Raw genomic sequence first — 26942 nt, 5'->3', positions numbered from 1 at the left:
AGCGCTTGCTTTGCATGCCTGAGGCCCTGGGTTCAATTCCTGAGCACCACATAAGCAAAAAGAAAAAAGCCGGAAGTGGTGCTGTGGCTGAAGTGGTAGAGCGCTAGCCTTGAGCTGAAGAGCTGAGGGACAGCACCCAGGCCCAGAGTTCAGGCCCCACAACCGGACCCCCCCCCAAAAAAAAGGTAGAAGAAATGAATATTCACACACAAATTATGAAGTAGGATTTCTACCTGACAACATGTATAAAAATTAAGTCAAAATGGATCAATGAACTAAAATTAAGAACTAAAACTGCAAATGTTTTATAACATTGAAGAAAGCACAGGTGTTGAGTCTTCCTGGCCTTGGATTAGCAACCGTCTCTGAGTTATGATGCCTCACAAGCAACCATGGTGAAAATAAGTTGGATTCCATGAAAAAAAACCACATTATAAATTCAAAAGAACCATCTATAGAATGGAATAAATTATTTGCAAATTATATAACTGAAAAGTTCTTTTTTTTGGGGGGGGTCCGGTTGTGGGGCCTGAACTCTGGGCCTGGGCGCTGTTCCTCAGCTCTTCAGCTCAAGGCTAGCGCTCTACCACTTGAGCCACAGCGCCACTTCCGGCTTTTTTTCTTTTTGCTTATGTGGTGCTAAGGAATCGAACCCAGGGCTTCAGGCATGCAAGGCAAGCTCTCTACCATTGAACCACCTCCCCAGCCCCATAACTGAAAAGTTCTAATACCCAGAATATATCAAGTACTTACAACTCAAGAATAGAAAAACAGATAACTCAATTGAAATTTAAGCAAAGGGCCGAGCGCCAGTGGCTCACGCCTATAATCCTAGCTATTCAGGAGGCAGAGATCTGAAGTTCATGGTTCAAAGCCAGCCCGGGCAGGAAAGGCTGTGAAACTCTGATCTCCAATAAACCACACATACACACAAAAAAGGAAGTGGTACTGTGGTAGAGTGCTTGCCTTGAGCTGAAGAGCTCAGGGACAGCGCTCAGGCCCAGAGTTCAAGCCTTATGACAAAAAAAAAAAAAAAAAAAAAAAAAAAAATTAAGCAAAAGATTTGAATAGACATTTCTCCAAAGAAGATATATAATTGGCCAGTAAGTATGTGAACTAATGCTTAACATCATAAATCATTAGGGAAAAGCACATCCAAACCATGAGACACCATTTCCCCCACTAAAATGACTTATGGAAAAGGAAGACAATAATAAGTATTAAGGATATAGAGGAAATAGAAGCTGGAACTCTTATGCATTACTAGTTGGAATGCAATAGCTTTGTGAAGTTTACCAATTCCAAATTACCATATGATTCAGCAATTCACACACAAAAGAATTTAAAGCATATATTTACACAAACACAATTCTGTTCATTGAAGCATGATTCATAATAGCCAAAAAGTATAAATAACCAAAATGTCTATCAACTGGGAAATAGTTGAATTCCATGATATTATATGGATAATATTCTTGCAATGGAATATTGCTCAGCCATAAAAAAAGGGAATGAAGTACCCTTTGTAGTACTATTGTTAAAGCATGAATGGACATTAGAAACATTATATTAGGTAAAGAAGCCAATCACCAAAGAACACTGTATAACCTCATTTATATGAAATGTGCAAACAGAAAAATCCACAGAGACAGAAGGTAAATTAATGGTTGTAGGGTTAGAGAAATGGAGAATGATGGCTAATGGGTAAACATGATTTGAGGTAATAAAAATGTTTTGGAATTACATAGTAATGGTGGTTGCCTAGGAATCTTTTTCCTTCCTTCCTTCCTTCCTTCCTTCCTTCCTTCCTTCCTTTCTTCCTTCCTTCCTTCCTTTCTTCCTTCCTTCCTTCTTTCCTTCCTTTCCCTCCTTCCTCTTTTTTCCCTTCTTTCCTCCCTCCTTCCTTCCCTCCCTTTCTTCTTTCTTTGTTTCTTCCAGTAGTAGGGCTTGAACTAAGGGCCAGAGTGTTGTCCCTAGATTTTTCACTCAACACTGGTGCTCTACTACTTTAGCCACACACCTTCATTTCTGGATTTTAGCTGGTTAGAAATGAATCTCACAGACTTTCCTTCCTGGGCTGGCTTTAACTGTGCTCCTCAGATCATACTCAGCCTCCTGAATAGCTAGGATTATAGGTTTGAACCACTGGCACCTAGCTGCTTATGCATGTTTCTAAAAACCATTCTGTTGTACATTTAAAAGGGTATCATGTGAATTTTTCCTGAATGGAAAATAAACTAAAATGGGAAAATGTCCTTTTTCTTCTCAGAAACTAATGGAAATAAACATCCCCTTCAATGGATTGATCCTCATTTTAAGATGTCCCAAATTATCTGTGGTGAAGAACTTGTTTTGTTTCTAATCTATCATGGATCTAAACACGTGTAAAATACAGCAAAATTGAATTAATAGAAAAATGAAATAAAACATTAAATATACACAAAATAGAAGCCTCATGCTTTTATTATTGGGCTTCATAGACATACAAATTCTAGGATGGTTTCCAGGTGATTTAATATTTTTACTCACTTCAGCAAGACTAGTAACCAATAATTTATAGATGGTGACTCAGTCAGTGAAACTTACTGTTGAGTAGAATTTACATATACCATAGTAAGCTCTCGTAAGGAGCCATGAATGCTTGGGGATTGGAGGTCATAAGAGGTCTTCAAATAATGAATATTGTTTTTGTTATTTACAGACCACCATTCATGATGTTGAAACCATCCTAGGAGTAACAGAAGAAAACAAAATAAGATTTGAAGAGCTACAGTCCAAAGATGATAAAAAAGCAATCCATGCTTGATAAGTAATCCTGAAATAGCTTACAATTTTAGATCCCTGTCTAGAGCAAGAAAGAGCAAGATTTCTTTTGCTTTTAGGAATAAAAGTAGGAGAAATTAATTTGCCTTGTTTGCTAAGAGGTGAATCCAGATGAATTATATTACACTGTAATTTTCTTTTTACAATTGATTAAGAGATCTTATGTTACTCATTAAATCAAAACCTATTGGTGGTTTTACTTAATAGTGCTGAGCCAGCTCTTCTTCTCAAATTAAGGAAAAGGTAATCTGTTAAAAGAAGAATGACATGTCTTCTTGATATCACTTCTGCATGTACTCCTCTATACACTTCAGGATTGTGGAGCCTTCATTTGTTCTACAAATATTTCTCCTGTTCCAAAGAGTAATTAACTCCTGTATTTAAAGCATTTAAAGCATAAAACATTGCTATTTGGCAAAACACATTTGTCTTTTTCTCCCCCAAAGAAAACTATATGAATATTTTGTGTGTGTGCTTGAACTCAGGGCTTGGGCACCATCACTTAGCTTTTTTTGCCCAAGGCTATCATTCTACCACTTGAGCCACAACTCCACCGCTGGCATTTTGGTGGTTAATTGGAGATAAGAGTCTTATGGACTTTCTTGCCTGAGCTGGCTTCAAACCACAGTCCTTAGATCTTAGCCTCCTAAGTGGCTAGGAGTATAGGCATGAGCCATTGGTGGCATACTGCATGAATTTTGAAAGGTGATTCTTTATTATTCACTGTACTTTCATTGTACACAGCCCCTCCTATTGTTTGCTATTGTTGCTATTCTTCAAGTAGGAAACGCTAACATCTAATTAACCAAAGCATCAAAATGTGTCTAGGTGGCAGTATCTGCTCTTAGTTTAGGATACAGTTCAATCAAGCCCTCTAGCTTCAACTTGTGTTCTCTAGTTCTCCATTTAAGCTAGTATAGAATTTTTACAAACTGAAATCAACAGTATCTTTTAAGAGGCAAGTTGTGTGTGTGTGTGTGTGTGTGTGTGTGTGTGTGTGTGTGTGTGTGTGTGTGTGTGTGTGTGTGTGTGTGTGTATGCCTGTACTGGGGCTTGAACTCAGGGCCTGGCACTGTTCCTTGGCTTTTTTGCACAAAGTTGATGCTCTACCACTCAAGTAACACCTCCACTTCTGGCTTGTTGATGGCCAAATGGGGAGAAAATTCTCAGGGATTTTCCTGCACAGGCTAGCTTCAAACTGAGATCCTTAGATCTCAGCCTCCTGAGTAGCCAGGGTTACAGGGTAAGCCACTGGCACCTGACCTAAGAGGCAAATTAGTAAGTAATACAGTGGTGACCCAATCAACATTTGCTTCATAATTGCCCTCAAAAAATTTTCGTATGAATCAGCTTTGCTGCAGAATGAAATATGCAAGGGGTAACACCAAAAGTGTTCAACTCTAAAGAATGACTTTTGTAATTTTAAAAACTACTTGAGTGTATTGGCAAAATGAAGAGTATTTTTTACCTATGGAATTCCAGCAATCTTTAAACTGTGTTCCAGCCACAGGCTTAAAGTTTCTGCAATGAATTGAACATGTCTGCCTATATCAGCCTTTGATCTGCCGTAGCTGAGCATACATTAATTAGCCAGGTTTCCTGCCTAGGCAAGGTACAGGATGACCTCTTTTTCTTGCCCAATCTCTCTATTCCATATGAGGGGCCTACTGTCCAGACACTTGACAGATAGGAAGTACTTCCTACCCATTAAAAACATGCTTCTATTGAAGCCAGAATAACATAAGGTCCAAGAGACTCATTAGTTCACTGGCACACTCGTGTCCTGAGAGTAAATGGAATCCTCTGTCTCCTTATGGCTCTCATCTGCTCTGGACTTTAACAGAAAACTGTCTCTGTTTTGTTCAGCACAGCAGTGGATCATTCCCGTGGTGAAAACCCTCTGCTAAACAGTACCAAAGTATTAAATCCATCCAGGAAGGAGAGTTTTATTGTTGCTTTTGGTTCATTTGTTTGTGCATGTCCTGGAGCTTGAATTCAAGACTTGGGTGCTGTCCTGAGCTTCACTGCTCAAAGTTAGCATTGTACTACTTGAACTACAGCTCCATTTCTGGCTTTGTGCTGGTTAATTGTAGCTAAGAGTCTCAGAGACTTTCTTGCTCAGGCTGGCTTCGAACCATGATTCTCAGATTTCAAACTCCTTAGTAGCTAGAATTATAAGTTGGTTCCTGGCTTGGGGAAGGTTTTTTTCGGGGGGGTGGTATTTCTTCGTTTTTTAAAGTTTGGGGTTTCTTAATCTCGTGGCCTGGGTGCTGTCCCTGACGGCTCAAGGCTAGTGCTCTACTACTTGAGCTACAGCTCCATATCCAACTTTTTTGGCGATTAATTAGAGATAAAAGCCTCACAAATAATAAACTTTTTTTTAAGTCTCAGGAAGTGGAGCTGTGGCTCAAAGTGGTAGAGTGCTAATCTTGAGCAAAATGGATCAGGGACAGTGCCCAGGCCCTGAGTTCAAGCCCCATGACTGACCAAAAGGGGGGGGGGGGGAGGGAAAGAGAGAAGTCTCATGGACTTTCCTGATCTCAGCCTCCTGAGTAGTTAGGATTACAGGCATGAGCCCCTATTATTCAACTGTAGGGAAGAAGTTTTGGGTGTAGAGTTTTGATTAAAGCCTCAAGCTGCTGGCAATAGTAAAATGAACCCATTCTCCTGAACTATTGTGTGTGAGTGTGTGTGTGTGTGTGTGTGTGCGTGCGCACGTGCGCACGCACCAGTTCTGGGGCTTGAACGTGGGGCCTGGGCTCTGTCCTTTAGCTTTTTCCACTAAAGGCTGGTACTCTCCCAGTTGAGCCACAGCTCCACTTGTGGCTTTTTGGTAGTTAATTGAAGATAGCCACATGGACTCTCCTCCCTAGGCCAGCTTCGAATTACAATCCTCAATTCTCTGTCTCCTGAGTAGCTAGGATTTACAGGTGTGACCCATCACACTCAGACTGAACCTTTTCTTTCATCCACATAATTGGCTTCTCAAACAATGCCATTTGCCTCCTTTGCATACATCCTTATCATCCTCCACCAAAGGCACGTTTCAAGTTCAGGTTTTCTATCCAGGCTCACTCACTTTTCCCTTAGAAGTGATCAGGAGATGATCAGGGAGGATCTCTTCTGAAACACCTGCAGCTTCAAAATGAAAGGCAAAAAAAAATGGTATAATAAAACAATCACTTCAAGTAATTAAATGGAAGAAGCCAGAGGACCAGATTAAATTAGTGAAATGCTTTAATTACAGAATATTTGAAAAGACGTATAGTCCATTATCTTTTCAGCATATACATGTTACAGAGATGCTGAAGTATTGGTAAACTAAGTTTGAAAATATAATTATTTCTATGTGCCCAATGTCTAAAATATCCCAGGCATAACTTAGTGAGTTTTTACTATTTGGAAAAGAAACTATAATGTTCATTGGCATAAGAATTCTTAGAAAAATGACATGATTTTTTTTTTCAGGAAGTTTTGGAGCGAATACATTGAATAGTAGAGTTATCTTTGAATGAAGGATGACCCATTGTTTAATGTTAAGTGTTTGCAATCGGTGGAGAAGCAAATTGTAGTAGCCATTTATTATTATTGGGAAACATGTCCTTTAAGGCAGCATCCCTTTTTGCTTGCTTGTTTGTTTGTTTGTATTGGTATTGTGGCTACTCAAGTGGCTAAGATCTGAGGATTGTAGTTCAAAGCCAGCCCAGGCAGAAAAGTCTGTGAGACTTTATCTCCAATTAACTACTCAGAAAACCAGAAGTGGTGCTGCGACTCAAGTAGTAGAGCACTTGCCTTGAGCTGAAGAGCTCAGGGACCGCTCCCAGGCCCAGAATTCAAGCCCCACGACATCAACCAAAAAAAAAAAAAAGCCAGAAGTGGAGATGTGGCTCAAGTAATAGAGCACCCATCTTGAGCAAAAAAAGTTCAGGGACATCACCCAGGCCCTGAGTTTAAGGTTCAGTACCAGCTGAACCTTTTCCAGTGAGCAAAGTGAAAACAGATGCTTCTTCCTCCCCTCAACCTCCACCTTCACATTATCTTGGCAAACTTAATTTATAGTTTTCCAGATAAGATTTACTATGATTAGTCTATTTAAAGAGTCGAACAAATGTGTGCTGTGCACATTAAAGCCAGAGGAACAGTAAAATAAAACTAATGAACATTTACATTTTTGAAAATATAATTAATGTATGCTTGAGAAATTTTGAAAGATAAACATTTAAGTGTTAAAATACTTATTACCTTCCCCACAGGGACAGGATTGGGAATTAATGAGATAACAAATGTAGAGTGCTTTGAGCTCTTTAGAAGAAAGGTGTCAGATGAATACAAATGATTATTAATTGTTAAAGCTATCAGTTGGTTACTAATATATTACTTATGATAAAATATATGTTTTAATCCTTAAAATAGAATGGTTACAATTACTAGGATGACATAGCTGAAATAATGTCCCCAACTCCTCCCTAGCTCGTTTGCATGATGTGGAGTCCTATCCCTACCCTTCCAGGATTTGGGGGTGGAGGGGTGTTTGTTTTCTTTTTTGGTGCTGGCACTGGGGCTTGAAATCAGGGCCTGAGCATTGTCCCTGAGCTTTTCACTCAAAGCTAATACTTCACTGTTGAGCCACAGCTCCACTTCCAGCTTTTTTGGTGGTTAATGGGAAGTAAGAGTCTCATGGACTTTCCTGCCCTGGCTCCCTTCAAACTGAGGTCCTTAGATCTCAGCCTCCTGAGTAACTAGGATTTCAGGCCTAAGCCACCAGTGCCCTAGCTAAGTGATAAATCTTTAAGAGGTAGAGTCCAGATAGAGTGCTAGCCTTGAGCTGAAATGCTGAGGGACAGTGCCCAGGCCCAGAGTTCAGGCCCCACAACCAACAAAAAAAAAGAAGAAAAAAAGAGGTAGAGTCCAGTGAAAAGTAATCAAGTGACCAGATGAGCACCCTCGTGAAGATTCATGTAGTTCTGTTTTCTTTTTTTTTTTTGGTCCGGTCATGGGGCCTGAACTCTGGGCCTGGGTGCTGTCCCTCAGCTCTTCAGCTCAAGGCTAGCGCTCTACCACTTGAGTCACAGCGCCACTTCCAGCTTTTATTTTTCTGCTTATGTGGTGCTGAGGAATCGAACCCAGGGCCTCATGCATGCAAGGTAAGTGCTCTACTGCTGAGCCAACTTCCCAGCCCGAGATTCATATAGTTCTGGAGAGACCAAGTTAGTTTGTGCAAGAGTAGGTTGTTATAAAACAAGGCTATTACACATGCTTGACCTCTCTACAAACAGCTGTTTCCCTTCCAGTTCTCTGAAATGTGTGGCACAGCCAACGGAGCTCCAGTCAGATGCTGGCACCTTGGTTGGACTTTTGGGCCAACAAAATCACATGCCAAACAACACTCTTATCTTTAAAGAAACCAGCATCAGATATTTTTGTGGTATTGTTAGTGTTGGTAGTGGCGGTAGTTACAGGGCTTGAACTCAGGCATTGTCCCTGAGCTTTTCTGCTCAAGGGTACTGCTTTACCACTATGACCCACAGCTCCTCTTGCAGTTTTCTGGTGGTTAATTGGAGATAAAAGTCTCATGGACTTTACTGCTTGGGCTGGCTTTGAACCATGATCTTCAGATCTCAGCTTTCTGAGTAGCTAGGATTACAGGATGAGCCACAGGCACCAGGCTCAGATATTTTCTTATAGAAACAAACAAATGAATTCAGACACCATTCCTTCCTGCCACAAAAAGTATCCAAATGCTTGAGGCAAATCAAGCTACTGTTTATATCACTGATTAATGATTCCATCAAACATACTAGAAACCCAGTACATTCCACTAGGAATTATATCCTGGGGTCAGAATGGTCAAGGCCAGAAACTTGTCTCTGTGGCCCTTCCCCTCTCTAGTCTAACCAGATCTTCTTCAATTTTCTATGTAGAAAACATGGCCGATAATACCTGCTCCTTAGGGAAGCAGTAGAGATTAATTGGTCAGTGGGAAAGTGTTTCAAAGATAAAGTATTCTACATAAATGTTTAAATATTATTAGTACATTGCTCCTTCAAATGGAAGTTCTAACTTTGAAATGTGATTATACACTTTCCAGATAAAAACCTTCATAACGACATATTTATATATTTAGGGTTTTTTGAGTTTTTTTACTCCCACAATCGAACTCATGGTTGTGAAACTTTATTACACTTGATGGAGGGCCTGGGCTTTTATTAGTTTTAAACTGCTGGTTTCTGGGGTATTTATGTAAATGAGGCAAAGATACCAAAACAGTAAATAATAAGAATGTCCCTGCTGCTTAAAAAATCTGTTAGTAAAAAAAATATTTTTTTTATTTTATTATAGGAAGATCCTAAACATAGCACAGGAAAATAGACATTTGACATTTATGCATAAAATAGATTTGGAGTTTGGTTGTTTTTTTTTTTTTCTTGGTGTGTCCTTTTAGCTTGTTTGTTTTTTTTTCTTACTCATAAGTTTAAGGCATAGCTTGTTTGTTTGTTTATTTGGGTAATGGCTCTTCCCTCAAGTGTTTCTGTGCAATCCTGTACAGGATTCCTTTTATTGTCAAAGGAATTTTTCTTTGTTTGGTGTGGGACTTGAACTCTGGGCCTGGGCACTGTCCTTCAGCTCTTCAGCTCAAGGCTAGCACTCTACAACTTGAGTCACAGCGCCACTTCTGGTTTTCTGGTGGTTAATTAGAAATAAGAGTCTCACAGACTTTCCTTGCCCAGGCTGGCTTTGAACTGCAATCATCAGATCTCAGCCTCCTGAGTACCTAGGATTACAGACCTGAGCCACTGGCATCCATCTAATAATGGTTACTTCTTAATGATGGGAATTTTTCTCTATATTTTCTATTCCATATGAACTTGTTTCTAATTAAGGAACAAGTAAGACCAAAACCTAATAGGATGGGAGGCATTGAGAAATAAAAATATTTGAATGTGGTATCAGGTCTACCAAAAGATAATGTCACCTCCAAGCATCTGAAGATGTCACCAGAGAGTGCCAGTCACCTGGTTTCTTGGGAACTGTTTTCATTCTAAGTTTACCTTCCTTATTCTGGATATCGTAGAATTCATGCCAGACTACAGATTTGATGCCAGTAAATGCATAAATGGGTTAATGACCTAACTCACCTGCAAAAATTTGGAAAGGCAATGATGGTCCTGTGACATTTGTAGATTTTCAAAATAGTATAGAATATATGTGACATCTACTTTAACGTTAAATGTCTTACTGGATTCTGGTTCCCACTCTTTTTGTTAATAGACAAATAATTTCTTCTCTCTGTTGTCAGATTTCTCACACATACAACAAGGAAGTAGAATTGATGTTTAAGTGTCCATCCAGCTGCAGTGTTCTGGGTCTATGAGCCATCATCCAGTATCAGAGAGCAAAAGTTTGCGTCACAGAAGGAAGTGGTCCTTCAATACTTCTATCAACACTCTTTTGTTTATTGGAAGAATAATGGATAAAACAATAAATAAAAACTATTTGGGGAATATTTTTGCAACTTTGTATAGCCTCTTATTCTTCCCTCATCTACCGCTGCTACATCTTCTAAATCCATCACATCTACTGTGATTTTCTTTTGTTCTTTGTGCCAGTACTGCAGCTTGAACTCAGAGCCTAGCATCATCACTTGTCTTTTTTTGCTCAAAACTGGAGCTGTATCACTTGAGACACAGCTCTACTTCCAGTTTGGGGCTGAGTAATTGGAGATAAGAGTCTCATGAACTTTTCTGCCCTGGCTGTTTTTTTAACCAAGATCCTCAGATCTCAGCCTCATGAGTCGCTAGGATTACACATGTGAACTACCAGTGCCCTGCAAGAAGTGTGATTTTTAATAGTTTTTTAAAAGGAGGGGCTGGGCATGTCTCACATGGTAGAGTGCTTGCCTAAGCATATAAAACCCTATGTTGAATCCCAGTCCCCACCCCCCCCTCAAAAAACTAGTTCATTGTGATGAAAGTATTTTTTTGGAAAGAAGAAAAATCCTTTTTACTGAAGCCAAATATAGTACATGGTATTTTACATGTCTGTCAGGTTTTGGAGTTTTAACTCTTCTCCAAATTGGTTTTCATTGTCTCTCACCCCACAACAGGATTTTTTTCCTCCATTGTGGGGCTTGAACTCAGGGCCTGGGTACTGTCCCTGAGACTCTTTGTGCTCAAGGCAAGCACTCTACCATTTGAGCCACAGCACCACTTCCAGTTTTCTGGTTAATTGGAGATCAGAGTCTCTTGGGGACTTTTCTGCCTGGGCTGGCTTTAAACCATGATCCTCAGATCTCAGCCTCCTGAGTAGCTGGGATTACAGGTGAGAGCCACTGGTGCCCAGCTATACCCAACAGAACTTAAGTTTAAAGATACTGATGTTTATAAACATAATGCACATTCATAAATTACTTACTAGTATTAGGAATTGTTCAATGAATGACTATTGCATTTGTATTTTATCAAATATATGTCAAATTCCTATTAGGTAGACTTTTACTTTTATGTGTGTATATATATATATGTATATATGCATATATATATATATATATTGTGTGTGTGTGTGTGTGTCAGTCATGGGGCTTGAACTCTGGGCAGGGTGCTACTCAAGGTCCTGGTTACTGTCCCTGAGACTCTTTGTGCTCAAGGCAAGCACTCTACCATTTGAGCCATAGCACCACTTCTGGTTTTCTGGTGGTTAATTGGAGATAAAGAGTTTCACAGACTTTCCTGCCTGGGCTGGCTTGAACTGTGATCCTCAGATCTCGGCCTTCTAAGTAGCTAGGATTACAGGCATGAGTTACCAGTGCCCTGCTTGTATATATTTGTATATATATTTTTTTGGGGGGGGGGAGGTCCAGTCGTGGGGCCTGAACTCTGGGCCTGGGCACTGTCCCTCAGCTCTTCAGCTCAAGGCTAGCACTCTACCACTTGAGCCACAGTGCCACTTCTGGCTTTTTTCTTTTTGCTTATGTGGTGCTGAGGAATCGAACCCAGGGCCTCATGCATGCAAGGAAAGCGCTCTACCACTGAACCACCTTCCCAGCCCCTGTACATATATTTTTAAATACGATTATACAAGACATATTGTTTTACAGATTGTGTTTTACATTTAGTAATAAATTATGAAACCACATAAAAAATTCTGATAGCATAAAGGCTGTTAAAAAATACTTCATAATTAAGAACAGGCATGGACATTCTGAGCATCCAACAAATGTATATCATATTAATGTCAACCAGGTAAGAAAGCTATCAATAATATTAGTAATGTCTTATATTCATATGATACTTTACAGTTTCAAGGTATTTTTATATTTATTTGATCCTTAAACTCAAAGAGGCAAAGCAGAAAGATTAACTAAAGATGAATGTGGAAGCACAAATTCCAGAATTTGAGAAACTGAGGCAAGAAGATGGAGAGTTGGAGGCCAGCCTGGACTACAGAAAGGGAGAAAGGGGGACAGGGGAGGGAAATACAGAGATGAGAAGAGATGGAGGGAGGAGGAGGGGGAGAAGAGGGAAGAGGAGGAGGAGAAGAGGGAAGAGGAGGAGGAGGAGAATGAAGAGGAGGAGGTATAGGAGGAAGAGAAAGAAGAAAAGGAGGAAAAGGAGGAGGAGGAGGAGGAGGAGGAGGAGGAGGAGGAGGAGGAGGAGGAAGAGGAGGAGGAGGAGGAGGAGGAGGAGGAGGAGGAAGATATGGCCCAAGGATATAATGAAGGATAGAGCCCCTGCATAGCAGATGTGATACCTAGGGTTGAGTCCCCAGCATTGAAAAAAGATGACAGACAGACAGATATATACAAACATACATAGGTAACAAAAGGATACAGATAAGAATCGAAGATTCCTGACTCCCTGCCCAAAGTCCTCTCAACTGTACTGTATCTCAACTACATGCTGGCTCAGTAAATTAGAAGAAGAAAATTCCTAAATTACCACAGAGCTAAAATGGCGACCAATACATGCTGTTATACTTCTCTGAAGATTACAGAATATGTTGGCTTGGTGCTGCGAAGTGCCAACCCGATGACACTTGCCATCCCAGACTATTTGATGTGGCTGGGAAGCAAATGAGATCGGGGTACCCCTGTGGTGCCTAGGTGCTCAGCGAGTGTTCCCTGCGTGGCAGGGAAGTGCCCTATATTTACAGTATTTGATCCAGTTTAACAGCAAGATAGAATGGTAAAATTAGCCTTGTAAAAGTTTTCACCCTAGTTCACACAAAAACAAGATTCTGAGATTATGACTAGCAATTTTTCAAGAAGTTGATTTATCTGACTAAAACCTATAAGGTTTTGAATCATTAAGCATTCGATTTAGGAAGGAAAAAAAAAACAACCTTGTGTACAGAAGAATAAACTGAGAAATGGAACAGATTTGTTTCTTGTAATAATTATGAGCAATATCTCAAACTCAGCATCCTTAGACCATTGAGCTGTGTAGGATGAATGTGCTAATTAATCAATTACTACCCAACAATGTACCCTGTTTATTTACTGAAATGCACCAGAAATGTGTGCAGAACTGGTAATTATTAATCATCTTCAGTAACAAATATGACTCAAGTTCACCTTCATATAATTAATAGAGCATGGAGTTTAGCTTTAACATCTTGCTTTATTAGAAACAGCAATAAAGAATAAACAGAAAGAGCTGAACTACAAGTTATGGTTCACTGAAATGCTCGCATATTATCCACAGCTGCAGTACTGCTCACACCCATCTAGATTACGGTTGGATGCTTTCACCATTAAAATACAACTTGAAAAGGCTAAACTTTGGGATTGGAACAAAATTCTAGGCTTATCAAAACAAACCAAAAAAAGTTGGAAAAACAAATTCAGAGAGCTAGCCCACACTTATAACCTTAGCTAACTAGGAAGCTGAGATCTGAGGATCAAAGTTCAAAGCTAGCCTAGGCAGGAATATACCTGTGTAAAGTATATATAATATACCTGTGTAAGGTATATTCAATAGGTAGCTGAAAAGAACACCACCCACTATTCAGGCAGGAAAAGAAGTTTATTTACTGAACTGCTGTTTCTGCCGTGCGTGGTGGAGAGGCATGGCTGAACAAGAAGGGGTGACCTACCCCTGGGCCAGGACTTACATAGGCCAGGGACAGCAAGAGGTGTGGCCAGGTGGGAGAAAGGTGTGGCCACACTGGACCCAGAGATGACCTCAGGGTCTGGGACCCTCCAAAGGTCAGATGGGAGACATATGATCAGAGGTGGTCCAGGATTTGATCTAGCAGGAGGGGAGGGTGACTGCTTCCAAGTCTGCCAGTTACCCAGGTAACAGATACTGGGCGGAAACTTAGCCAAGAGATAGGGAGGTGTCCCTGTGCAGACCTCACAGTCTGTAGGACTCTTATCTCTGATTAACTGCAACCAAAAATCTGGAAGTGGAGATGTGGCTCAAAAGGTAGAGCACCAGCCTTGAGCCAAAAAGATAAGGGACAGCATTTGCTGTCTCATATGGTCAAACCCCCGGACCAGCACACACACACACACACACACACACACACACACACACACACACACACACACACACACACACACACACACACACACACACACACAAAATGTATATAAAATAAGAAAAGCTAGAAGTGGAGCTGTAGCCCAAGAAATGCTACAGTTCCAGCCAAGTGTGAGTGTAAGGTCTTGAGTTCAAGTACAGTACCTGCCCAAGCAAATGCAGCACTCTCATACATATAACTGAAAAATCACCACATCCTCTTTACTCAGGTTACCCAAATAACTTTAGGGTTTCATTTGGGAATTTTTTTTTGAAGTGTCCAAAGTCCACAGCACATGACACACATTTTAAAGATACCTTTAAAGTACTTTTCAACAGATATAGACATAGTACTATGCCAGTTATCTGGCGCTTTTTCTTTTTTGTCTGTTGTAGGGCTTGAACTCAGGGCTTCGATGCTGTTTCTGAACTCTTTTTTTTCTCAAGGCTAGTGCTCTACCACTGAGCACAGTTCCACTTATAGTTTTCTGGTGGTTAGTTGAAGAGTCTCGCAGATTTTCCTGCCCAGGCTGGTTTTGAACTGCTATCCTCAGATCTCCACCTCTTCAGTAGCTAGGATTACAGGTGTGAGCCACCAGTGCCCAGTTAGTAACCTACTTTTGAAAAAAAATCATTCCTGTGGTTTGAGAGTCAGACCCCCAAATTTCCTTAAGGCCAGTCTGGACTAGATAGATACTAATTTGAGTCTAGAAGACTTATTTCTTGTGTCTGTAGTAGGTAGACCCCTACTCAGGCAGGCAAGCCCATCTAGTCATCCGGAGTGACAGAGTCCACCACAACAAAGTTGTTAAAAAAGAAGCAACTTTGAGAAAGTTCCTACACTGATGCTGAGGGCCGCAGCACAGGCTCAGGAGCTGATACTGCGACCCCAAGCAGCCCACATACTTTGGTTTTTAAAGGCAAAATCCATGAGGTTGAGCCTGGTCGAGCAGGTGACCAATGGGATCGTAATACACATGAAGGATTGTACAGTCATACCAGACCACAAGCAGGTGGCCAATGAGGTTACAGTTTGTCTGTCATGGCTGTTTAAACCAGCCTATCTCTTTGGTTTAAAATAGCACGCAAATTTAGCGGGTATGGCGGGGTCTAACTTTTGGTGGGCAAAAGGCGGATGCAAAAGGTGGGGTTTACTGTAAGTACAAGGTGTCACCAGTTTTAGCCAGATTACAACCTATCTGTTTTAAGGGTCAGTCTTCAACTGAACAATCAAGGGTGGGTTAAGTTGTTCAGGGGAGGGGGACCAGATGCATCTTTTCATTCCAGTAACTAGACCCATGGAGTCTACAATCCCTAAAACAAAGGCAAAGCTCAAAATGGAATCATACCAGCTTGGGCTCCATCTCAAGGTCCACTTCAGTCTTTACTGAATAAACAATATGTAAAGAATGCTAACCTGGGCTGGGAAGGTGGCTCAGTGGTAGAGTGCTTGACTTGCATGCCTGAGGCCCTGGGTTCAGTTCCTCAGCACCACATAAGCAAAAAGAAAAAAGCCAGAAGTGGCGCTGTGGTTCAAGTGGTAGAGTGCTAGCCTTGAGCTGAAGAGCTGAGGGACAGCGCCCAGGCCCAGAGTTCAGACCCCACGACCGGACCCAAAAAAAGAAAGAGAAAGAAAGAAAGAAAGAAAAGAAAGAAAGAAAGAAAAGAAAGAAAAGAAAGAAAGAAAGAAAGAAAGAAAGTAAGAAAGAAAGAAAGAAAGAAAGAAAGAAAGAAAGAAAGAAAGAAAGAAAGAAAGAAGGAAAGAAGGAAAGAAAGAAGGAAAGCTAACCTGAAGCAGCTACATTTGTATCAAGGTGTGGCATTTCCTGCTCTGTGTTGTGTGTGTGTGTATGTGTGTGTTTGTGTGTGTGTGTGTGTTCACATCTACACTAAGCCTTAAACTCAGTGTCTGGGCAATATCCCGTACCTTTTTCTGTTCAAGGCCAGCACTCTACCATTTGAGTCTTTATGGTGGTTTATTTGCCCAAGCTGGCTTGGAACCTTGATCCTCATGTCTCCTAAAGTAGCCAGGATTACAGGTGTGAGCCACCAACCTTTGCTCACCAACCTCTTTTAAACTGTGATCAAAGCACGATTTGGGTTGTTTTTGTTGAGTATAGGCTCGATTCAAGTTGTACCACCTGCCTGTTCTGTGACTGTGGACCTAAATTCCAACCTTCAACACTATATTCTCAGCTAAAGAATGAAAAAAACTAAATCTTGCTTTGGACTGTTGTTTAAATAAGACAATAGGTATAAGCTATCCAGGACAACTCACTCAGTAACTGGTAGTTACAATTTTTCTGATGTTATGACCCTTGGCAATCCCTTTTAGTTTATGAGCCTAAAATGTACAACTGTACACATACAAATAAACTGGTGTTTAATACCCTGGAAACTGCCAAAACAGACTAATTTTTTTCCTTTTCTTTTTTTTCTGTGGTCATGGGGCTTGAACTCAGATCCTAGGTGCTGTCCCTGAGCTTTTCTGCTCAAGGCTAGGGCTCCACAACTTTGAGCTACAGCTCCACTTCCCAGATTAATATCTTTGGAAGTTTTTTCCTGCTAAAGAAAAAAATTGCAAAAAAAATCGGTGCTTTTGTACAATAAATTAAAAACTTGTCTCATTTGAAAAAATACCAGCAGAATCTCACTTCAAATCCTTAAGTGACAAATCATAAATCAGTGGGTGGACTACTGTATATTCATTATAAAATGATTCAAGGCCCCTTTAAATAGAGAAGCCCCTTAGGGCATCTCAGTATTTGTTTATAGATCATTAACTACTTGACAGTGAGACTAGAGGGCCACAGACACTTAAAGCTAAAGGGCTCAGAGCCTCTGTCAGATGAAAATCAGCAAGGAAGCTACAATGTCTTTGGGATTTGGTTTGAAAATATGATTCGTGTTACAAAAATGTTACAGGCTTTTTATAACTACATCTGTTAATAAAAACAAGGCTCACTTTATGAAGCTAGAACCATATAACCATAACGCGTGTGCAAGGTAAATTTACTTGGCCTTGTTTTCAAATGCTGCTTTAAGTACTGACTACATATGAAGATTTGCAGTTTGGTGAACATGACCACAAAATGGAGAACAAGGTTATCTGGTTTAAAAAGTGTTAAATAATTCTGCTTGCCACCGGGTTCCCCGTTCCTGAATGCTAGCATCCACAAAGGATGGGGACAGAACTGTTTCTTAATGCAGAGCTCACTAGAAGCCAGGCCAAGATTTTTATCCTTTTCATTCTCACATATAACCTTGGATAAATTTCTTACCTATTCTTCAGTTTCATTTTGCCAACTACTCAAATTAAAGATTTAAATTAACCATGTACCAAAGGCTCATGCCTGTAATCCTAGCTACTCAGGAGACTGAGATCTGAGGATCATAGTTGGAAGCCAGCCTGGGCAGGAAAGTCTGAGACTCTTATCTCTAATTCACCACTTAAAAAGCTGGAAGTGGAGCTGTGGTTCAAGTGGTAGAGTACCAGTATTGAGCAGTAAAAGCTAAGTGTCATTTACCAGACCTTGAGCTCAAGTCCCAGTACTGGTGCATACTGCGCGCACGTGCGCGCGCGCGCACACACACACACACACACACACACACACACACACACACATTCTGATCTTAAAGATGTGACACAGGGTATAGATACACAGAGCAGCAAGCAGTGTTTGTACTGCTGAGAGTGAGAGGAGAATTAACGAACGTCCAGCCAGCTTTTGGGATATCTCAAGTGTGAGATTAAATGAAAGATTAATTAGACTTTGCCAGAGAACCACAGAGACATCCGGGTACAGAGAACAAAGCCAGGTTTATTGCCAGGCAAGGGGTCCAGACGACTCCTCACAAGGGAGAAGTGAGAAGCAGCGCTGACTATTGTCTGAGGTGACCAAAAAACCTAGAGGGGTTTGAAGGGGCTAGGAGATAGAGACCCTGGTGTGGACGTGCAGGCCAGGAGCTTCAGCATGGCAGACTAGGATTTATGGCTGCTATCCAAATAGTAGATAAGGGTCCTGCAACTGCTCAGACCTGAAGGTCACTAAGAGGCCCCTTTTGTCTCATACAGTGGTAGCTGCCCCAGAGAAGTGCCATCCCAAGGTAAAGGGGGTTGGAAGTTGATTATTTACTGCCTTTACTACCTGGGCCTAGTGTTGCCTGGGAAGGGAGCATGCTAAGCTCTGGAGAAGGGAAGGACTAGACTAAGCTATGGGCAGGGAGCTCATTTCGCTAACCTCAAGTCACTTCTAGTACTAAGCTTGACTTAGAGGGCATGAACTAGGAAGCAGTTTCTTAGTGCTGAGGAAACCTGGGTCTGTGGCTTCCTTACCTGTGATTACATCAAAGCATTCTGGAGTAGGAATCAGCATCATTTCCAGGGTCCTGCCTCCTTAAACCAAAAGTCTTTGGCTCTTAGCTCATCCTACTTTGCTAATGGTAATCATCACTATCCTGCCTTCTAAGAGCAAAGGTAAGATTTTTGCCATTTTTCTTTTCATGCCGGGATTCTTTCCCTTATATTTGTGAGATATGTGTTATATGTGATTTATACATGAGCACATTCCTGTATAGTATTCTAGTGTGCGAATATTCCAAAATTACCTACACTTAATTTCTGCTACTATTGATAGGCCTACAATTTCTAAATTGACTATTATAAATATTCAAATGAGTTCTGGCAAATATACATACATAATTTATACTAGGTATTGTGGACTAAATGTGTTTCCCTCTACACAGAAATTAATATGCTGAAGGATTACTGTGACTGTACTTAGAAATAGGGCTTATGAGGTGGTAGAATAGGATAAACTAGGTCATCCAGATAGAGCCCAAATCTTATAGAATTATGAGTGGACACAAACACAAGGCAGCCATCAGAAAGGCAGAAAGAAACACTGATCAAGAACCCATTTGGTCTGGGCACTGGTGGCTCACATCTGTAATCCTAGCTACTCAGGAGACTGAGATCTGAGGATTGAGATTCTAAGCCAGTCCCAGGCAGGAAAGTCCATGAGACTCTTATCTCCAATAAACTACTCAAAAAAAGCCAGAAGTTGTACTGTAGAGTGCTAGCTTTGAGCACAGAGAGGCCCAGGACAGCACCCAGGCCCTGAGTTCAAGCCCCAGGATGGACAAAATAAAAACAAAGACAAAAACAATTGGGTGTTTGGTGCAGGTGATTCATCCCTTTAATCTTGATTACTCAGGAAATTGAGATTCAGAAGATTGCAGTTCAAAGCCAGCATGGGAAGAAAAATTTGTTAGACTCCATCTGAAAATAACAAGCAAAAATCCAGGTTGGAGGTGCGGTTCAAGTGGAAGAGTGAGTGCCAGCAGAGCAAGCTAAGCTAACCAAGTACAAGGCTCTGAGTTTAAACCATAGCAATGTTCCCCCACCTTCACCCCCCCAAAAAAAGAAAAAATGAATGAACTGGACAGTATCTTCAATTTAGGACCCCTTAGCCTGCACAATTGTGAGAAGTTATTATTTAAGCTACCTACTCAGTGAGCAAATCAAGAAGCATAGACCTAGGAGTGGTATGGCTGGGTCCTAAACCATGCAGCAATAATGCATACTGCCCTCCTTCCCCTCCCCCATCACAATTCAGTCAAAATACATAACGATCAAAAAATTTTCCCAGCTGGTTGTTGGGAAATTTGTAATCCTAGCTAGTTGGGAAGTGACGTAGAAGACTGTTCTTTAAGGCTAGACCTGAATCACACCCTATCTCAACAAGGTAGCTGGGTGTTGTAACATATACCTGTCATCTCAATAGGAAGATTGCAGTCTAGATCTACCCTAGCAAACAAAACAAAACAAAACAAAAACAAAAGAGAGACTATCTCAAAAATAACCAAAGTAAAACAGTCTGATGGTTTGATTCAAGTGGCACAATGCCTGCCTGTACCAAGCAGGTCTAGTTCTGGGTTTTTAATTCTAGTACTGTCTAAAGATTCCCCCCCCCCCTAGTGTTTTTTTCAGCAGTGTATAGGACTTCCATTTGTGCCACTTTGGAAAACAACAACAACAACAACAACACCTGTATCTCATCACCTGCAACCCAGACCACTTCGCATTTTCTGTCTTTTCTACATTATCCATTCTGGTCGACGTGTAATGTTGCTGCACTGTGGTTTCAACTTCCACTTTCCAAATGATTATTGCAGTTCAGCACTTTTCACCTATTCCTTGAACAGCTGTCCTTTGTGATGCGTCCATTCAAAATCTTGCCTCTTTTCCTATTGGATTCTCGTTTTCTTAATGAGTTATGTTCTAGATATCAAATGCTTTGTCAGATAAGGTATTTCTTGGCAAGCTGTAGAATGCTCAAAGGAGTTGTCAACCATCCATATTGGCTCCTAATTTACAATAAAATACACAAAATGACTCCCCCCTTCACCAGGAGAACCGAATAGCCCTGGATGAGGAGAAACCCTCCCCACGTGTTTCTGTGAGGTCACAGGGCACAGGCACCTGCTCTGTGCAGGTGTCCCTCAGGTCTCCCAGCGAGCAGGCGCGGGAGGCGGCCAGCGGTACTGCGCATGAGCCGCGGACCCCGAGTCTCCTCGGCCGCGCGTTGCCGTCAGTCTCCCCGGGGCGGTGCGAACGTGCAAGCGCGCCCTGCGGCCCCGCCCCCTGGAGGCGCGGCCCCGCCCCCTGGAGGCGCGGCCCCGCCCCCGGAGGCGCGCCCCGCGGGCGCGCGCGGGCGCCGCCTGGCGCGGCTAGCCATGGAGCTCCTGCGGAGGGCCCACGAGGCCGCGCTGCGGCTGCTGCTGTGCGGGCCCTGGGCCTCGGGCGCCGCCTCCCGCCCGAAGCCCCGCGCCTCGGAGGTGCTGACGCGGCACCTGCTGCAGCGGCGTCTGCCGTACTGGACCTCTTTCTGCGTGCCCTACAGCGCCGTCCGCAACGACCAGTTCGGCCTCTCGCACTTCAACTGGCCGGTGCAGGGCGCCAACTACCACGTCCTGCGGACCGGCTGCTTCCCCTTCATCAAGTACCACTGCTCCAAGGCCCCCTGGCAGGACTTGGCCCCGCAGGACCGCTTCTTCACGGCGCTCAAGGTCGTCAACCTCGGTGAGTGGTGCCGGGCGATCCCAGGCCCACACCCGGGGACAACGGTTCGAGCCCCGAGGCCCGGCCCCGCCCGCGGGGAGGCCCCGGCTGGCCTTTGACCCAGAGCCCAGCCCCGCTCACGGGGAGCCCCCCGCTGGCCTTAGGGTCCCCGGGGTTCACTCTACTGCCGATCTGGGCTGCACCGGGTGGCTTGTCCCTGCGTGGGCACCCGAAGCTTCTGCTTGCTTAGCAGGATTCATCCCCAGAAAGGTCACAGTGCATCCATCGTGTGTGTGTGTGTGTGTGTGTGTGTGTGTGTGTGTGTGTGTGTGTGTGTGTGTGTGTGTGTGTGTGTGTGTGTGTGTGTGTGTCTGTGTGTGTGTGCCAGTACTGGACTTGAACTCAGGGCCTGGCTCTGTCCCTGAGCTTGTTCACTCAAAGCTGGCGCTCTACCACTTGAGCCACACTCCACCTTCCGGCTTTTTGCTGGTTAATTGTAGGTAAGAGTCTTATGGACCTTCCTGCCTTGGCTGACTTCCAACCAGGATCCTCAGATCTCAGCTTCCTTAGTAGCTAGAATTACAAGGCGTGAGCCACCGGTACCTGGCTACAATTGAGGCGACTTTTATACATATATATGTATGTATGTATATATATATGTGTGTGTGTATACATACATACATATATGTAATCTTTAGTTGTACAAAGGAATAATCCGTTTATAAGTACAATGCATCAGGATCACTGTCACCTCTTTTATAAGTTGACTCTTTGTCTTCTTCAGATGAAATGTCAGGAAGTTCTTGGTGTTTTGTTTTGCCAAAAACACTGAAGGTCATCAGACATATTAGAGTTTTCTCAGAATACTTGGCCTAAAAGTCATTTGAAAGGCTCTGACTCTTTAATATTTGTATGTTTTTCTGCAGATATTTTGAATATTAACTTTCCCAGGGTGTTAATTTTCTTCTGGTTCAGTGATAGAAGAGGCAATATTTGGACAAGACTTTTTTTAGGTCAGAGGAAAAGATAAAATGCCAAAATATTTTGGACCTATTAATAGCTGATAGGAAAATTAAGTTTTCAATAATTCAAAATCCAGACATGGATGCTGTTCTAACTTGTTTTATTTTTTTAAAAAAAAAACCAAAATGATATAATCTGATAGCTCATTAAATTTAAATATATGACTTGTATATTTCTATTTATAATAATTCACATGACTCATGGGATTTTTGAGCCTTGCTCCACTGGGATTATCCTGGACTCAGTCGAGTAGAAGGAAGATTATTTAAGTGACATATAAAGACTTTTAAAAATACTTCTTACTTTTAGGCTTTTTAGTATGCCCCATCTATTTTGAGGTTACTATCAAGGTGAATGATGAGATGATTTAGAAAATTCAACTCAGAAGTATTTGGAAAGACTGGAGCACGGAGACTCAAGAAGAATGTTTATTTTTAGCATTTTCAGAATCAGAAGATATCACTTTCCCAAATATAAGAGGTTAGGAAAAGCTCAGTGCCTTTTACCAGAAAGTCTCAATTTAAAGGTTGAGACTTAAAATACGAGCACTTGCTGGCCAATGGTGCACCTTTCTACATAGAAGTAAATTTTGCCTTGTTGAAAAAAAATAGACTATCAGAGCTCAGTGCCTTTTACAAAAAAGGCACAATTAAAGAATAAGGTTTTAAGATCACCTTAGTATCTAAGGGTTTATCTTTTAGACCTAAATACTAGGACTTCTTTTTTTTTTAAGTAATATACTCACAACATATCCCACATAGAAAAGTAAAGCCTTTTGAGAAAAGAAACAATAGTGGAATTTTTTTATATGGAAGAATGAATAGTCTGTGTGATCTTTTGAAATTCTAAGAATCCAGGTTAAATGAGAATAAAAATTTTAAGTGAAGCAAACAGGAAAACTTTTTGCTAATGTATGCTGTAATACAAGTTGGCTTCCACTAATAATGGGGAGATTTTTTTCCAGACTTTCTGAAATTTGTTAACACTTATTTTTCTTAAAATTTTTGTCTGAAGGAAGAGAATATGAATTAGATATAAAATCTTTTCCTCGTTTGTGATATATAATTTGCTCCTGTAGATCATCAATCTATTAACAAAAATGCTAAGGATTTTTTATTCCTCTTTCCTTCCAAATTAGTAATTATCAGAGTAATTCTGTTTTGTAAATAATCAAGATATTTTTACCCATTTGTTTCCTTTCTCCTTTGCATTAGTCTCTGTAGCTGACGTTTTACTGATGCTTTATCAGTCTGAGTATCCTGCTGGGAAATAGATTGAGATTTAAGAAAAGCAACTTACCATTGGAATGAATGGGTAATCAGATACTTGCTATGAAGTTCTAATTTTTTTAAGTGCTTAATTTGACAGTGGTTTACCTACTGTTCAGCTGACTCAAAATGAATTATTATGCAAAGAACTGATTTTCAAGTTCATTTTGATGTTTTATGTTTCAGTTAACGTGGAAAAAATTAACTTTTCATGGATTCTTATTTTGAAGTGTCCTGTGCTAAACACAAAGGAAATTTGTTTATGTGTACATTATAGAGATGGCAGAGCTTACCATTCAGTGCATTAATCTGACAGATGACAGAAAAAGTCAGAAATGTAGAATTCTGACTTCCTTATCACAACCTCCCTTGTCAGATAGCATAACTGATGTTGGTTCCTTGTTGTTTCTTAAAATAGAGTAGCTATTAATCTTAAATCAGTTCTTTATTTTAGCTGAAAAAAAAATAGCCTACATAGGCCATCTATTTGTATTTTTCAAAAGCCTGATTTTTTAAAAAAAGCATCAACATTGAAATTGTAAACTGATAAATACTATAAAAATTCTCAGTGTCAGTATCATTTCTTTAATTTATACCGTTAGCATTGGTTTAAGAGACATATATTTTATTTTCAGGGCATTTAGGAAATTAATCATTGCTTTTAAGGCCTTGTTTGCTTCCTTGCCCCATTGAGTTCCAAGTTGAAATCCCATATTTTGGATTTTTTTCAAATGCTTTCCATTCTTGCTACTAACTTCTGCCTGTGGTTTTGTCTTGTCCATTTGCTTTGCATGAATGATTTATTAAATAGCTTTCTTAGTCTCAATTTTGGAGGGGTATAGGTGTGTGTTTGTGTGTGTGTGTTTGTGTGTGTGTGTTTGTGTGTGTGTGGGTGTGATATGGACATTTGAGACTTTGGAGAATTTGGGAATCTTAAGGGGAACAGAGGGCAATACACTGTAGAACATTTCATAAGGGTTGTAAGGAATTCTGTAATAATGACGATGACCTAGCATAATTCCAAAAATAAAAAAGTACAGCCTGAACAGGCATATTTTCCCCTTCTTATTGCCAGCTAGTGTTAACTTACCTATTAATCTCTAATATCACAGTGGCCATATTTCAGTTTCAAGAGGAATAAACAAAGTATAGTCAAGTACAGCACACACAGTTAAAAACAGCACAACACAAGCCAATATGTTCATGTAGAAAAATGAGAAAAAATCAGCCTCTGATCAATCCTAAACATGTGTTGATTTCCGTACTAATTAGAAAGTGATTTTCCAAATGTGCACTATCCTTTTGCAATTTCTCTTTCTGCCCATTTCCCATATGGGAGCAATATCATTAATACTTGCACAGAGCGTACAGTATTTGTTATTGATTCATGTGTCTGTGTTTTTATACATTTTAAGTATGCTAATAGGCATTGATTTAAAATAAATGCCTTTTTAAAAAAAGATAGGCATTGCAAAAGTTAGTTTGGGACTATCATAGTATCATATCTATATGGATTCTTAATCTTTATCTCTGGATTGAATATTTAGTTCCTGTATGAGAAGTAGCAACTGATCTCAAATAAAGCAGCAAGATTTTATCAATAGCAATATTCTAAAGAAAAACCATGTGTCAGCTTACTATATATGTTTTTCAAAGAGGTTGACATAAGATTGTTTTCACATCAGTTGTACAAATGCTAATGAGAGTGTTTCCTTCTCTGGCCTATTACACTAAAATCTTCCTTAGAGTTAGGTTTTGCCTTAGGTTTGAAGGCAGCTATTTGACCCAGTTTCTAAGTTGTACAAAAATTATGTTAGCCATCAGTGTTGCTATTTAACTTAAAGGACAGCAAAGTTGACCTACTAATTTTAGCTCAAGGCAAATAATCAGGAACATTTACAGCTAAATTAATGAATATTCTTCTCCATTTGCTTATTTGTGAAATGAATATAGAATTACTTCATAATTACTTGAAGATAATGAATTAGGGAAACACTTTGAATTAAAATTTATATCAGCATTTATCTATAGTTCTAAAATCTCTAGGATGAAATTGAGCTCTTAAATAGTCAAGTCATATATTTATTTCTGTAGCTGTAATTTGTGATTACTACACATGGGTGCATGACAAATAAGTATGGATGTTCACAAATAATATATTCATTTGTTTTGTAGGTATTCCAACTCTATTATATGGACTTGGGTCCTGGTTATTTGCCAGAGTCACAGAGACAGTACATACCAGTTATGGACCAATAACAATTTATTTTCTAAATAAAGAAGACGAAGGTGCCATGTATTAAAAGTGTGCACTGGAGAATATAACTATCAGTGGGTTTTCTCTTGTGTATATTTGCAATATTTATTTTTGATCCTGTAAAATAAAACTTTTGCAAACACCTTTTTCTTTCTGTGGTGGCTGATTGTTTAAGATGAATCATTAGCCTCAGGAGAAGGTTTTCACAAGTTATTATATATTGCATACTCTGTTCTCAGCTAACAGGACTACAAACACAAGAAGCTGCACACTGGTTTCCCTAGAACTAGGTTAGTCAACAGATAAAAAATGATTATGGTATATATAGATCCTACAGCTATGTATATTAACAATTTAAATTGGCTCTCAAGAGTGTATCAATGCCTCAAAAAGGGGACATCTTGTGTTTAATGACATTGGAAAAAATACAAGATATGAAGGTAAATATTGCAGATAATATTGTTGGCAAATCCAAAATTGATGGAAATTGTATTACAACCTGAAATCGAAAGCATTCGGCTGTCAGGATTTTGCATGAAATTGCTTTGAAAGTTCCTGTGCCATTTATCTGGAGGAAAGGTTTGGGTAAATGCTGAAAGTTTTCATTGCTTAAAGAATTGAATAGCTTAGTGAAATACTATGGTTAGTGTAAGTGCCGCAAGGTGAATAAAATTAAGACTTATTAAAAGTTAAAATAGCATGCCAATAAAGCTTTGAGGAAATTGAGATCTACAAAGACTCAAAAAAAAATATTTGGTAACTGCTTATAAAAGCAGTTAACTGTCCACAGACAAAGTAGAAGTGGAGACTGGGCTAAAATTGTAAAGACCTGATAGCGCTTTTTACATTAGAATTTTATTAAGTTAATTGCATTTTTTGAAAGCAAAGTCATTAAAAAAATTTATCCTTGGGGATAGTCACAAAATACTCAGATGAATGGTAAATTTCAGAAATTGGGAGTCATTTAGGGAGAACTAAGTAGAACTATT

The 26942-nt window shown here is 40.3% G+C and overlaps 2 protein-coding genes across 11 annotated transcripts in view; both read left to right on the top strand.

Moving 5' to 3' along the window:
* Iqch (IQ motif containing H) overlaps positions 1–10325 on the top strand; it is a 239377-nt gene extending 229052 nt beyond the window's left edge. For 8 of the 10 annotated variants that reach the window (XM_069995070.1, XM_069995063.1, XM_069995067.1 and 5 more), the window contains one exon: positions 2702–3022. In XM_069995070.1, coding sequence (XP_069851171.1) covers positions 2702–2806 — 105 coding nt within the window. In that variant the 3' untranslated portion in view covers positions 2807–3022. Of the gene's footprint in view, positions 1–2701; positions 3023–10120 lie in introns of those variants that run through there. The other 2 variants (XM_069995060.1, XM_069995061.1) reach the window with 2 other exon arrangements.
* A 10752-nt stretch (positions 10326–21077) lies between these two features.
* Positions 21078–26097, top strand: CUNH15orf61 (chromosome unknown C15orf61 homolog). The gene is made up of 2 exons (XM_069995439.1): positions 21078–21426; positions 25872–26097. Exons 1-2 carry the CDS (start codon positions 21081–21083, stop codon positions 25997–25999), a joined length of 474 nt encoding a protein of 157 aa, XP_069851540.1. The 5' UTR covers positions 21078–21080; the 3' UTR covers positions 26000–26097.
* The last annotated feature ends 845 nt before the right edge of the window (positions 26098–26942 follow it).

This window comes from Dipodomys merriami, unplaced genomic scaffold (assembly GCF_024711535.1).
Source record: "Dipodomys merriami isolate MVZ:Mamm:240054 unplaced genomic scaffold, mDipMer1.0.p SCAF_48, whole genome shotgun sequence".
Taxonomy (NCBI): domain Eukaryota; kingdom Metazoa; phylum Chordata; class Mammalia; order Rodentia; family Heteromyidae; genus Dipodomys; species Dipodomys merriami.
This window is presented reverse-complemented; position numbering and strand designations above follow the sequence as displayed.

Coding starts and splice junctions, on each gene's coding strand:
- CUNH15orf61 (XM_069995439.1), top strand. CDS start 21,081: ATGGAGCTCCTGCGGAGGGCCCACGAGGCCGCGCTGCGGCTGCTGCTG. Junction 21,427..25,871: donor GCTCAAGGTCGTCAACCTCG/GTGAGTGGTGCC, acceptor TTTGTTTTGTAG/GTATTCCAACTCTATTATAT.